Source organism: Enhydra lutris, unplaced genomic scaffold (assembly GCF_002288905.1).
Source record: "Enhydra lutris kenyoni isolate GAN:26980312 unplaced genomic scaffold, ASM228890v2 scaffoldscaffold72, whole genome shotgun sequence".
NCBI lineage: Eukaryota > Metazoa > Chordata > Mammalia > Carnivora > Mustelidae > Enhydra > Enhydra lutris.
In genome coordinates this window covers 5,764,776-5,779,454 of record NW_019154156.1, presented here as the reverse complement: position 1 = coordinate 5,779,454, position 14,679 = coordinate 5,764,776, and the positions used below count along the sequence as shown (strand labels likewise).

Sequence of the window (14,679 nt, the reverse complement as noted above, 5' to 3'; positions counted from 1 at the left end):
TGTTTATGAAAAATAAAATTAAAAAAAAAAAAAAACCTTCAAAAAAAAAAAAAAAAAAAGATGATTGACAAGGATTTTAAGGCAACCCTCATAAAGTTGCTTAAATAAGTAATTATGAACATGATTAAAACATGAGGAAAAGAAGAAAGCTTCAGCAATAAGAAGATATAAAGAACCAAACAATGGGTGCCTGGTTGGTTCAGTTGGTTAAACGTATGCCTTCAGTTCAGGTCATGATCTCAGGGTCCTGAGATCGAGTCCCACACTCAGCTTCCTGCTCACGGGGAGCTTGCTTCTCCCTCTGCCCTTCCCCACTGCTCCTACTCACTCTCTTCTTCCCGTTCTCGCTCTCCCTCTCTCTCTCACAAAAATAAATAAAAACTTTAAAAAAAAAGAACCAAACAGAAATTTTAAAACTGAAAAATACAAAATTAATAAATAGCAAAGAATTGATTCAAAAGCAGATTTGGTAAACTACAAGACAGAACAATAAAAATCATTCAAACTGAACAGCAGGAAGAAAACAGACTGAAGAAACCAGTACAGAACAACAAAGACCTAGAGAGAGAGCTCTAACAACAACAACAACAAAAAGCTTTGCTAAGTAGTGTGTTTGCCGTTTGATTCAGTTGGGCTATGAGACCTCCTAGTACATTTTTCTATCACTTACGTGCCCAAGGTGGTAAGATACTCCCTAAGTCAGTTACCCTTTTATTCACATGGTATAAAAAGGAGAAAGACCCTTCCTGGCATAGAAGTAAACCATCGGAAAAAAGTTTTCTTTGGAAGTACCGCTTCCTATAAAAAATCTTTTTAAATTGAATGTGAGTTTTGAGGACTCAACTTGTTACTTTTCTATTATCCCTGTTAATAGTAAAAGCAGTTCAACCGCCATGATAATGCCACTCGGGATTTATATCGGTCTTTACCGTGAAAAGCTCAAAGTGTCTGGGAGGTCTTAGACGGTATCTCAAGTATATTACTTTACTGTTTTCATTAGTAGACTGAGAAACTGAAACTGAATTTGCAAAGATACATGTCTCACTACAGGGCCCAGAATAAGTCACTCATTATAGGCAGAAAAAAATATATAAAGTTCTCTCAGTATTCAGTATCGCATCTTCCAATAAACACGGTAATTCGAATATGGGGCTGGTAAGTGTGGCTCTACGCAACACAATTAGCCTTTGGGGAACAGGATGCATTATATCAGTAAAATCATTCATTCAAGAATATTACGTGAGCCCATACTATATGCCAGATATGGCTCTAGGCATTGGGAAAGAAAGTTCCTAATTTCATAAAAATCAGTGGGAGAAAATACAAAATCACCAAATTAAAACCAAATTACAGGTGAATAAATGAGGAGGAGGAAAAAAGCAAGGAAAGGTAGCTAGGATATGCTGGGCATTTACAGTGTCTTATTTTCTATTGCATGGTCAAGGAAAGCAACCACAAGAAGGTAGCACTTGAGCAGGTATTTGAAGGAAGCTAGAGTTCAGTCCATTGTTAAAAGTGTAATATTCAAAACATTAAAATGTGACTCATGTAAATAGAAACTGAACATAGGCCAAAGATTTATTCTACTCACTTATTAATAAATGGATTAACTTATTCTTAAGAATGAAGGAATTGGATATTAAGACTGGTTCAAAGAGCATTTGAAAATATGTATATATCATATATATGCATGTAGGTATGATATATATATATATATATATATATATATGTTATATATATATATATATATAAATTTAAATAATGGTGTGTTAGACTGAGGAAGAGTGCTAGGTTGGAGACAAAACTTACCAATGTCCTACATGGCAATAAGAGTATTTTTGAAGTTATCTTTTCTAACAGAAATGACTTAATGTTCTTCTGGGGAAAAAACTAACTAACATGTAATGTCAATATAGTTGAGACTTCGGGTGCCTATGTGGTTCAGTTGTTAAGTGTCTGCCTTTGGCTCAGATCATAGTCCCAGGGTCTTGGGATTGAGCCCCTGCTCAACTGGGCTCCCTGCTTGGCGGGAAGCCTGCTTCTCTCTCTCCCACTGCCCCTGCTTGTGTTCCCATTCTCACTGTATCTCGCTCTGTCAAATAAATAAATAAAATCTTTAAAAAAAGAAAAATACATCTGAGACAATCAACAGTAAACAGTGAGTCAAATAAAGTACATTCTCCTAAATAATCCAAAGTCTATTAAACAAAATCCCCATAAGACAGTGAAAGAACACAGCTCTCCCTTTCCCTTATTTTCAAGTTTTCTTTTCTTTTTTTTTTTTTTTTTTTTTTTTTTGGGGGGGGGGGGGGCAAGAGTTTTGCAGATAGAAGAGCCATGCAGTCAGAGACTGTGAATGAATCACAAACCATTTCCCTCCACTTGCCACTTCAACAGGCAAGGAACGCCCTCTCCAACACAGACTCACACATTCACCTGGACCTTAATAAGTAAGAAGTTCAGTGTAAGTAAGTCACTGGAATACTTGGAGAAGCCAGAAGATTTACATTGGAGGGAGACTGAGAATTGAGGTTGGGAAATGATTTGATTTACATTTTTAAAAACATTACCTGCTGAAATAAAAACTCATTAGAAAGAAGAGCAAGGATAGAGGCTAGAAGACTACTTAGGAGACCATTAAAATGATCTAGGCAAATAAACAAGTAAATATATAGTTTGTCAGATGTAAAAAGTGCTATGGAGAAAAACAAAATAGAATATGGGAAGGTTGACAGGGATCTTCTCTGATAAGGTGATATTTGCACAGGCATCTGAATGATATAAAAAAGAAAACCATGGAGGGAACTGAGGGAAGAGTGTTCCAGATATAAGGATAAGGCAAAATGACTGAGGAGAAAGAAGCGGGGGAAAGATGAGGAGAGGGGATAAAAGAGAATGCAGTGCCTTGCAAACCATTCTAAGGACTTACTTGGCTTTTAATTTGGGTGAGATGAGAAGCCATGAAGGTTTCAGGACAGAGAAAGGACATGATCAGCTTTAAGTATTAGACCGATCACAGTGGCTGCAATGTGGAGAATGGTCTGTAAGTGGGCAATGACAGAAGCAAAAAGATTAGTTAGAAGATCCTTTAGTATTCCAAGGGAGAAATAAGGATGGCTTAGAATAGGGGAGTAGCAGTGACTTAAGGACAAACAATCAAAACCTGGGCATTTTGAAGGTAGAGCCGACAAGTTGTGATAAAGGAACAGACATGGGGTAAATGTGGACATCATCCTTAGCAACTGGAAATACAGAGCTGCCATTTATTGGGATAGGAAAGACGGCAGAAGTTTATTAAGGAAATTTGGAGAGAAGAAGAGGAAACATTAATTACAATTTATGAAAAAGGTTAAATATCTTACTTTGGAAATTACAGGATTTCAAACTCTTCAAATGTAATCACAGTAAGAAAAATCAGAATATCAATTTCTAAGTTTTATCCATCAGAAACAGTATCTTTCACCAGAGTCTCAACTAACCCTCATTGCTTCTCCCAAATACATATTTTTCAAAATGGCATTTATCATTAATCTCATCCATTGCTGGTCAACATTTTACAAATTGAAGCAAGCATCTGATCCTTCATTAAGTATTTATTAAACACTTTTTGAAATTATTTTACATGTTTCTGCAAAAGGCCTGCATATTAAATTTTAAATTCACAAGGTTTACCTGAAGTTCTTTGTATCTATCTTGAAACGAAATGGCCTCTTGCTCTTTTTCTTTAAGGAAATCTTTTTCTAAGACACTATGCTTTTCCATCAATGATTCCACATCCTAAAAGAAAAATCCAAGCATAAATTTTGTAATATTTAATGGTATAAAATATATACAGTTTTTTCAATGAACACACCAGAAAATATTTGGTAAGGAAAGAACTAATAGGAAGTATGGTTTGAAGCTCAACACTATTACAGATTATATGCCCCACTCTCATTTCCAGACCTATATTAACACCGATATAACACTAAAATTATTCACACTAGTAAGTGTTCACTAATAAGATGTTCACCTTTAAAAGTCTGTATCTAAGACTAACCACTGTTTATCAAAGACTTTTCTAAGTGATAAACTCATAAAATTCATTGAAATCTATAGCCAAGGGAAGAAAGCATCTTCTTCCACTCATGAGCTCTTAATCAGAGACTGGGATTGTATCAGATTTCGAGTTCATGCAATTCAAACATTTATTTTTATAGGCAAATGTAAATATACCTTTTTAATTCTCTGTTTTTCTTCTTCAGAAACTTTGAGTTTAATCTCCAGACTTGAAATTTTTTGCTGAAGCTGTATGTTTGATACATTGGCTCCAGGATCCTCAGAATCATCCACAAGAGCAATTGTTCCATTACTCTTCTCATCATTTAAACCCAATGGAAAAAGTGAGATATCCAGATGAGTGTGTGTTGATTGCTGAATCTAAACCACATTAAAAAAAAAAAAAAATACACAAAAGGGGAAAGTTTACACTGTACCAATAATGAAAACATCCAAAGGGCACCAGAAACCACATTTGGAAATTAAGTTGTAGCAAAGGTTCTGAAATTATTTCACCCTTTAAGTAAATCAACAGAAGACCTCAAACTGTTACAACAACCTGACCTTCGCAGCTAAGAAACAAAATTTCTTCTAAACTTTAGAGTCTAAAGCATTTATCATTTTGCAAGCAAAGCACTAAAAAACTTGAAACATTTTCTTATGCTTGAGAGCATATAATTAAGTATGGACACATCTGATACTCACCAGTTCTTAAATTTATACAAACATCCAGAATTTGTATATTTTTTAAATTGTAAATCAGAATTTGAAATTTCTTAATAACCACTAATTGATCATCAATCACTCTCTAGTACACGCAGGTAACAGGTGACTCAAGATTGTGTGCTGTACTTTGGAAATCTGGACTAATTGCAGCATTTAGTCCAATGTCTGGATCAATAAATATTTGAATGAATAAAACCTATGACTGCTATCTTTTTTATTTTTACTCTAGAAATGAACACTCTAATACCTAAAAAAGGCAGGGTAAGCATCCCTGAAAAGAGAAATAATTATTTTTTTGTAATTATGTTTTCTTTTGAAGTTTTGAAGATTTGAAATGCAAAGCTAAGTCAATTTTAATAAATGATACACTTAAACTGTATTTTGGTAACTATGGCTACTTAAATACTTTGCAATTATGCCACAAAACAAACATATTATTCAGTTTTTTGAATTCGAGCTATTAGCCTCAAAGTTAAAATATCTACAGAAATATTTTTCAGAAATATAAGTTAAAAAAATCAGAAAAGCTTCATTTAAACCAGGCTATAATTTTTTTAGTATGTAAACTTACAAAAATACACTTGTCTTTACCTGTGCTTTAGGAACGGTTTGACTGACAATGCTGTTATCTGTGTGTACATTCTCTGGTGATGAAATGATGGGCTCAGAAGAGAGGCAGCCAACTGAAGTAGCATGGTCATGGTCCAGTATAATCTCAGGAGAAGCTGGAGAAAGATGGACTCCAGATACTAAAGAAAAAACAAATACAGGATTATCCAAGAGAAAGTCAAGAATGAGTTGAAAGGAAGAAAGAGAGTAGAGGGAAGGGAAGGGAAAAGGGTAAGGGAAGTAAAGGCAATGAAACAAAGATCCTATGCCTATTCCTCAGGGACTACTATCTAAAATCTAAAACTAGTATTTCTAAATTTATCATGACATTTCCACATGAGATCCAGGCAACAAAACAGTTTACTAATGTCTTAGTGTTTACATAAAAACACATTACCATAAGTAGTGCATTTCCAACTGAGAGAAAGTATTTAAATATATTATCCATTTATTCAGTCAAGAAAAAGCACTAGCATACCTACTAATACCCAGCACAAGCAAGAAGCATGGAGAAGATACAGTGAACAAGACAGATGAGGAGTTCATGTACTCAATGACCTTATGACCCAGTAGGCAAGTCAAATCAATTAAATATGTATTACAATAAACTGAGCTAAAAGGAAGAATAATTACTTTAAAATAGCTAATCCAGGGCGTCTGGGTAGCTCAGTTGGTTAAGCATCTGACTCTTGATTTCAGCTAAGATCATGATCTCAGGGTCATGAGATCAAGCACCACATCCAGTTCAACAAACAGGAAGTCTGCTTCAGATTCTCTCTCTCCCTCCACCTCTGCCCCTACCCACCTCCACAGCACATGCTCTCTCTCAAAAAAATAAACAAAATCTTCAAAAAAAAATTAAATTAAAAAGTAGCTAATCCAACTTCCTCTGTGTTAACTACTTCTTTGTAACAGGCCAAAAGACTTTGTTAAAATCAATTTTAGTTTACTGACTTGTTTCTATAAAAAAGTAATGTTGAAACAGAATCCTATAATTAGCTTGACAACAAAGTATTATTAGATTATGATTAGGCTTAAATACAAAGGTCATGAAAAGAAAGCTGACTGCCAAGATGAAATAAGACAAGACACCAATAAGGGCAAAATTAAAAGGTTATACATATTATTACTATATTTTCAAATTTCTTTCTAAAAATTCAAATATATTTATATTATGTGTTTTAAAGTTTAAGAAATGTAAATCACTTTTAATGATAATGAATTTAAACATTTTGACTTTCTAAATTATATAGACCTTTATTCCACATTGGCATCAGTAGAAACGTCAGCGAAGTTCTACCATAAATTCTGGAAGGCAGCTCACAATGGAAATTGCATTTTTGCCTAAAGAAAGATATGTATGAGGTCATTAGATGTTTAAAAACTAAGGAATATATCAATTTCTGATTGGCCACCCTATGGGATCATTCAGTTTTCTTTATATACTATTACTATGTCATAATAACAAGTTTTTAAGACACTATGTGCCATACTGGATAAGGTATTCTAACCTTGTTCCATAAACATTTCACTATTTTAACTAAAATACAGAAAACTGTGCCATATTGGATAAGGTATTCTAACCTTTTCCCACAGACATTTCACTATTTTAACTAAAATACAGAAAGCTGGAATTTCAATTCATGCTTGTACTCGATGTATCTTTTCCAGAAATCATTTTTTCACTAGTCTAACATATTTGTTATGCTAAAAATATGCTAACATATTTTTCTAAAATGTCAGAACAGTCTAATTCTAATTCTGAATTATAATTTATAATAAAAATATTCCTAATGAACTTTTAAAGGCATGAAAATAAGTACTATAGTACAGTAAAGGGAATACAAACTTGTAATTAACAGCATAGATTCCAGAACCATATCATCCTACCAGGTGTAAGACAACTGGCAAGTTAAACTTCCCTTAGTTTTCTTGCCTGTAAAATTGGCATAGTGTTGCTGATGAGACTTAAATTGACTAAAATATGTAAAACATTTAGCACTGTGCTGATACTATTTTCATTATTACTTCAAAGATCATTAACATTTTTTGGACAATTATGTTTATTTCTAGGCAGAAGGTTATGTGTGACTATGATCCTGGGTTCAAGAAACTCTTAAAAATATCATTCTGATCTGGAGTGCCTGGGTGGCTCAGTCAGTTGAGCATCTGCCTTAGGCTCGGATTATGATCCCAGGGTACTGGGATCCAGCCCCACATCAGGCTCTCTGCTCAGCAGGGAGTCTGTTTCTCCCTTTCCCTCTTCCCTTCTCCTTACTTATATGCCCTCTCTCTCACTCTCTCTTTCTCAAATAAATAAATAAAAATCTTTTTTTAAAATATCAGTCTGATCTAATACCTGAACATTTTAACATCTCTTTACATGTCACTCACATTTGTAGCCATATTCTAAGACATCATATTGTCCCGAGTTAAATTCTCATCCTATAACATTAAATGGTCAAGTACATCATTTCAGAAAAAGAAGGAAAAGTAGGTAGAATAACGGGAGGAAAGAGGGACTGTAAGAGGAAAGAGATACATAAGGGAAAAAGGAAGGGAGATGTTGAGGGAGGAAAACAGGAAGAGGGGACCCTCACACTTGTGACTGCAACCTTTTATTTCCACCAACTACTGCCACCCTATCACACTTTCCCTTTATAACCAAAACAAATGATTTGTTTCCATCTTTTTTCTTCCTCTCCCACCCTTTATCACTCCACTAGACCCATCATTTAAGACATTAATTTTTCTTTCAGTTCCTATTAATCAAATGAACACTTCTTACTTGATCATTCTTTAGTTCTCAGGAGCACTTACTATTAGCAACCCTCTCTGTTCCTGAACCTCCTCCTTTGGTGCTTACAATACCATTATCTCCTAGACTTCCTCCTAATAGTTTGACTATTTTGTCCTTGTTTTCTTTTCAGATTCTTTCTCCACTCAATCTTAAGTTTCATTGTTCCCTACACCCTCTGACCTTCCCAATGTCCACATTACCACTTTGAAAATCCATTATTTAGGGGGCACCTGGGTGGCTCAGTGGCTTAAAGCCTCTGCCTTTCGGCTTGGGTCATGATCCCAGGGTCCTGGGATCGAGCCCCACATCCGGCTCTCTGCTCAGCGGGAAGTCGGCTTCCTCCTCTCTCTCTGCCTGCCTCTCTGCCTACTTGTGATTTCTGTCTGTCAAATAAATAAATAAATAATTTTAAAAAAAAAAGAAAATCCAGTATTTAGATTATGACCTGTAAGCTAATGACACCTAAATTCACATCTCTAAGCACAAACCACATGCAGATCTCCAGATCCATATACTCAACTACCAGACAGTTCCATTTAGCTGTCCAGCAGGTATCTCAAACTTACCCATTATCTTACATAAAGCTGCTTTGCTTCATGTTTTCCATCTTAGTTAACAGTACCTCAAAGAACTATTTGCTCAAGCCAGAAATACCATTAAGTGCCAACCTCACTCCAGTCACACTGTGCTACTAACAGTTCTAATTATGCCATACTGTTCAATACCTCTGTGACCTCACAATACGCTGCCTAAGTAAAAGGCATACGTGTAGAGTCAATAATGGATTCAAATTTAGACAATAACTTACTTGTTTATTCAGCCTTGGGCAAATTACATAAACCCCTCTAAGCCACTGTTTCTTCTTCTGAAAATGGGGAAATAATGTGTAGCTCAAAACGAAGCTATACAGGTTAACTCAGATGATGTATATAATCACTTCATTGTACCAGATACATGGTAAATATTCAGTAAATGGAAGCTGCCACTGAAATTATCATTTGTCAACCATCAAAGCAAGCCTATCCAGGAATCTCTTCACCTGCTCCATTACCACCCAACCATAATATAATTTAAATGTTCCACTATCAACATATGACAGAATTTCTAAGAAATAACTATAATTAAAACATTATATATAATAATGGGATACAAATAAAGCAATGATTAGGAAAAAATCTATAGTCTTGAACACTTCAATTTTCAAAAAAAATCAATGAATTAAATTCCCAGAATATAAACTAAAAAGAAATAAAGAAAACTTTAAAAGCACAATAAAGAAAACAAAGATAATGCAGATATAGAAGAAGATTAAGAAGAAAAGTAAATCCAAGTAATCAAAATCCTGAATTTCTAAAAGAAAAAATCCTGAATTTCTTTAAAAAAAGTAGTTAATTGGGGCACCTGGGTGGCTCAGTGGGTTAAAGCCTCTGCCTTCAGCTCAGGTCATGATCCCAGGGTTCTGGGATCGAGCCCCATATTGGGCTCTCTGCTCGGCAGGGAGCCTGCTTCCTCCTCTCTCTCTGCCTGCTTCTCTGCCTACTTGTGATTTCTGTCTGTCAAATAAATAAATAAAATCTTTAAAAAAAAAAGCAGTTAATTAATTAAAAATAAAAAAGAGGAAGCAAAAATACACAAATGACAAGGAGAAAATAATTAAAACAGAACAATTTTTTTTTAAAGATTTTATTTATTTATTTGACAGAGAGAGATCACAAGTAGGCAGAGAGGCAGGCAGAGAGAGAGGAAGGGAAGCAGGCTCCCTGCTGAGCAGAGAGCCCGATGCGGGACTCGATCCCAGGACCCCGAGATCATGACCTGAGCCGAAGGCAGCAGCTTAACCCACTGAGCCACCCAGGCGCCCAAACAGAACAATTTTTTAATAATAAAACTCCTCTGTAGACTTCTAAGTAAATTTGAAAATCTAGATAAAATAAGCAATTTCTACAGAAATACAGCTTATATAAGTTGTTCTGATTAGAGCTTAAAAAAAAAAAAACAAAAAAAAAAACAACCCACTCAAAAAATAGAACTGCCCTTGGGAAAAAAGTTAGGCACCTAACCCACGGGTAAAGAACTCAAGAAAATTTCTACCAAAAATTTGAAGAATGGATAATTCCAATGCTCTAAAATTGTTGCTGGACATTGAAAGTAAAGGAAAATGTCAAAATTTCATTAGCATTATGTAACATTAACAAAACACTGATAGCTAAGCTTGATAAAGATAGTGCAAAAAGAACCGAGATTTTTAGAGTATCACTTATAAATAATGACAAAGTTGTAAATAAAATATTAGTAAAAGAATCCAATACCATATTGAGAGAATGACATGCAATGAACAACTCAGACTTGTTCCAGTAATGCAAGGATGGTTCACTATTAAGGAATTCATTAACAAAATATTCCATATTAATATATTTCAAGAGAAAAATTATATGATTATTTCCAAGACTTTAAAAATGCTTCTGATAAAACTGAATACCCATATCTGTTAAAAACACTCAAGAAAACAGGAACTGATGGACACTTTCTTAACATGATGTAGGTCTTAGTCCTAAAGTCAGCAGGTTAATTAACTACTAGGGAAAAAAGTTGTTTCCTATATGAACAGGAGCAAAAGAAGGATCACTACTACCTCCGTGCCACTGAACATTCCACTAAAGGTATAAGGCAATGAGGTTAGACAAGCGAAATTAAATACAAGCATAAAAATAGGAAAGTAGGAAAACTATTTCATGTTCCTACTAACTAAAACAACACATACATTCAGTAAAGTAGCAGGATATAAACTTAAACACAGCATACAGAAAATAGCATTTACCAGTAAAAACAATTAACCACTTAGAGTATATAATGGTACAGAAGAATACTATTTTCCATAGAAAGAAGACAAAATAGTTACAAATTTAAGTGGAAATATGGCAAAAACTTTAAAACACTTCTGAAAGACTCAAGGATAGACCTGAACAAAGGAAAAGATCTCTTGAAATTGGATAGGGAAACTAACCATCATAAAGATGTCAATCTTCCCTTAGTAAATTTATAGTCCTCATATAATTCCAATAAAAGTAGCAATAAGCTTTTTTATAAGTGAACTAGACAAATGGACTTTAAATGTCACACAGAAAAGCAAAAATGCAAATATGGGCAGGCAAATACTAAAAATGAAAAAGTATAAGAAGGATAGATACTACCCCCTCATTATAATAAATTAAACTATGGTAAAACATACTATGACCTTATTAAGACATACTGTATTTTAAATTATATTAGCACATACGATAAACGCTTTATAAATAAAACAGTGTATTCATTTGGTGCAGCAGTAAACAGACCAGAAAAATATACCAGAAAGTCCAGAATAGTATGAAACTTAGATATATGATAAAAGTGGCATTTCAAATCACTAAGGCAAAGACGGGCTTATTAATAAACAGTGCAAGGACAAGGGATAGTCATTTGGGAAAAGATGAAATTAGACTCATACTTCACACTACAGACAAAAAATAAACTCTAAATTGATCAAAGATCCAAATATTTAAAAATTTAGACCATATAAGGATGTATGTGTGTGTGTGTGTGTGTGTGTGTGTGTGTGTGTGTGTAGTTTCTCTTAAACTATGAGTGAGTTCCTTTTTACCTTGGGTGTAAGAAAGGGCTTTTTAACCATAACTCAATTCTAGATCAGTAAAAATAAAAAAAACTGACAAATTTAACTATAGCATATATACAAATTTGGGGGTACCAAAAGTATCCTCAATAAAATTTTAAAAAGCTGATAAACTAAAAAATATGTAGAATATGTATCACAGGTAAGGGTTAATATTTCTAATATGTAAAAAAATGCTTAAAACTTAAAAGGAAAAAAATTAGAAGGAAAAAAAATAGCCTACAGAATAATGGGCAAAAATGTGAACAGACAATTCACCAAAAAATAAAATATACAAACAGCCCTTAAATATATGAAGAGACACAGACATAGGCACCTGCTCATTTGTCATAAACACAGGGAGAAGAAAACCAAAACTATTGAGACTAACAGGTGAAAGGTGGCATGCAGTAGAAAGACAAGTAAGGAATGGTGGAAATACCTTTTTTATGAGTATAGTTTTTTGGTTGTTTTTTTTTTAAGATTTTATTTATTTATTTGACAGACAGAGATCACAAGTAGGCAGAGAGGCAGGCAGAGAGAGAGAGGGAAGCAGGCCTCCCGCTGAGCAGAGAGCCCAATGCGGGGCTCGATCCCAGGACCCTGGGATCATGGCCTGAGCCGAAGGCAGAGGCTTTAAACCCACCGAGCCACCCAGGTGCCCCTATGAGTATAGTTTTTTAATATGGTTCTGATTTTTGGAACCATGTTAATGTTTCACATACCCAATAAAATCAACAAGCAAGGGAATAAGGGGATTGAATCCTAAAATAATATATGAAGAGTAATAAATGAACTAAACCGTATTTCAAATGAATACTCTTATCACACCATAAACTGTGAGAGGGGTTGGGGTGGGGGGCAAAAACTAATCCAACTTTGTTTGGGACATAGTATTTTGACTATACATCCTCAGTGTGAAGAACAAAATGAATGCTAAACAAATAGCGAGAAGAAGAGGAGGAAGAAAAAAAAATAAGAGAATGAGGAGGAAGGAAAAAAAGGATAAATATAAAGCAAATATGGTAACATGTAACATCTGAAGAAAACTGATGAAGGACATATGGGAATCAATTGTCCATTTCTTACAGCTTTTCTGAAGTCAAAATAAAAGGAAGAAAGAGCAAAAGGGGGGAGGGAAATTATATAACAGAAAATAAACAAAGGATCCAAAGTACTGCTCTTAAGGGAAAAAAATACCTGGTTTAAACAAAAGTCTTCTCTTTGCAAAGTGGCTGAATAAAGACTCAGCATCACTAAAACCATGTACGGGAATACTCTTAGCGATACTGTTCATGATGGCAAATAAGTGACAACAGCCTACATACCCACTGACAGCTGAAGAGCTAAATGAGCTGTGGCATAATCATATATTGGAATATTTTACATCAGTGAACATAAAGAAACTACAACTGCAATAAAAGGGAGGACTTGTAGAAAGGTAAATTTGGGAGAAAAAAGTAAATCGTAGGGAGTTCACATGTATTAAGGCACATAAAACTCTTTAGAGACATATACATATATATGATAAAACTGTATTTTACAAAAGTGAGGAAAACATAACTCAAAATTTAAGACAGTGGTTCTTTTTAGAAGAAAATATAGGAATAGGACAGAAGAAGAGCACTAGAATTGATAATGTTCTAGTTTTTAAATGGCAGGTTCATGAGTGTAATTTTCAAATATAACAAAGAAAAAGAATAATTACATATACAATTACATAAAAATTTAATTCTCTAGATGTCTTGTTTCAGTGCCCTTACTGGTTGTATTTCTCAGCCCTCCTGAGCTACATTAACCTGCTAATCAAAATTTGCTCTACGTAAATAAGATGGGAAAAACTCTAACTCAACTAAAGATAAAGAGGGACCAACTAGTTTACTAAAATAAGTTATGCTTTTATGAAAAGATGTCAAGAATCAGCAACCACCAATAAATACAGTATTTGAAGGCATGAGCTTCTCTGGCATCCTCCTAATGTCAATATATATTCCAGAAACTAGGAACATTGAACCTAAAATGCCTAGAATTTACATGTGCTTTCAGCTTACAAGGTATTAGTGGGATTTTCAAGAATTTGTTTAACTAAATAATATAGATGTTTACTGAATATATCATAATCCACATCCTATTTTAAAAATAAAATGGGAAAACAAATGAGTTGTGCTGTGAAAAAAAAAAAGAGAACATATAACTGTATTACTCTCTAAGTAGAAACCAGATATTTTCAGTTAAGACTCTAAGTTTTCCACTATGCTAGAATTCACACATCTTCCCTACATTTTAGGTGACTATTGAATAATAGTAATTTACCCTAAAAAAAGGCCACATATTGGTAAATACTGTCCACATATATAGACCAAAATCATTACTCAACAATAAAGATGGTACACATTTTATATATGCCTGCTTAACAAACGGGAATTTTTAAGCTTAACAGAAAATTACGAATTCCAATATGTAAAATATAATTATCTTCTCACCTAACCAATAAAATACAACTCCCAAGTTTCAAACTGCTACAGTATTCTTTGGTCTATTAAAAGTTGATTGGGGGCCTCTGGGTGGCTCAGGTGGTTGGGTGTCTGCCTTCAGCTCAGGTCATGATCTTTAGGTTCTGGGATCCAGCCCCACACTGGGCTCCTGGATGGCTTGGCAGGGAGACTGCTTCTCCCTCTGCCTCTCCCCACTGCTTGTGTGCTCTCTCTGTCTCTCTCTGTCTCTCTCTCTCAAATGAAAAAATAAAATTTAAAAAAAAAAAAAAAAAAGTTGACTGGTACCAGGCTTCATGTCAAAAATCTTTATAAGATCAAGTGTACCCAACAGCACCATTTTCCACATAAAAAACTAATTTTTTAAA

General features: G+C 34.3%; 1 protein-coding gene across 6 annotated transcripts in view; it reads right to left on the bottom strand.

Moving 5' to 3' along the window:
• Positions 1–14,679, bottom strand: part of LOC111159953 (coiled-coil domain containing 91) — a 267,794-nt gene that overhangs the window by 228,126 nt on the left and 24,989 nt on the right. For 3 of the 6 annotated variants that reach the window (XM_022522669.1, XM_022522673.1, XM_022522672.1), the window contains exons 3-5: positions 5,356–5,513; positions 4,216–4,419; positions 3,673–3,777 (exon numbers count right to left, since the gene is read on the bottom strand). In XM_022522669.1, the coding sequence (XP_022378377.1) occupies positions 3,673–3,777; positions 4,216–4,419; positions 5,356–5,513 (467 nt within the window). Of the gene's footprint in view, positions 1–3,672; positions 3,778–4,215; positions 4,420–5,355; positions 5,514–6,628; positions 6,718–14,679 lie in introns of all 6 variants that reach the window. The other 3 variants (XM_022522668.1, XM_022522671.1, XM_022522670.1) reach the window with 2 other exon arrangements.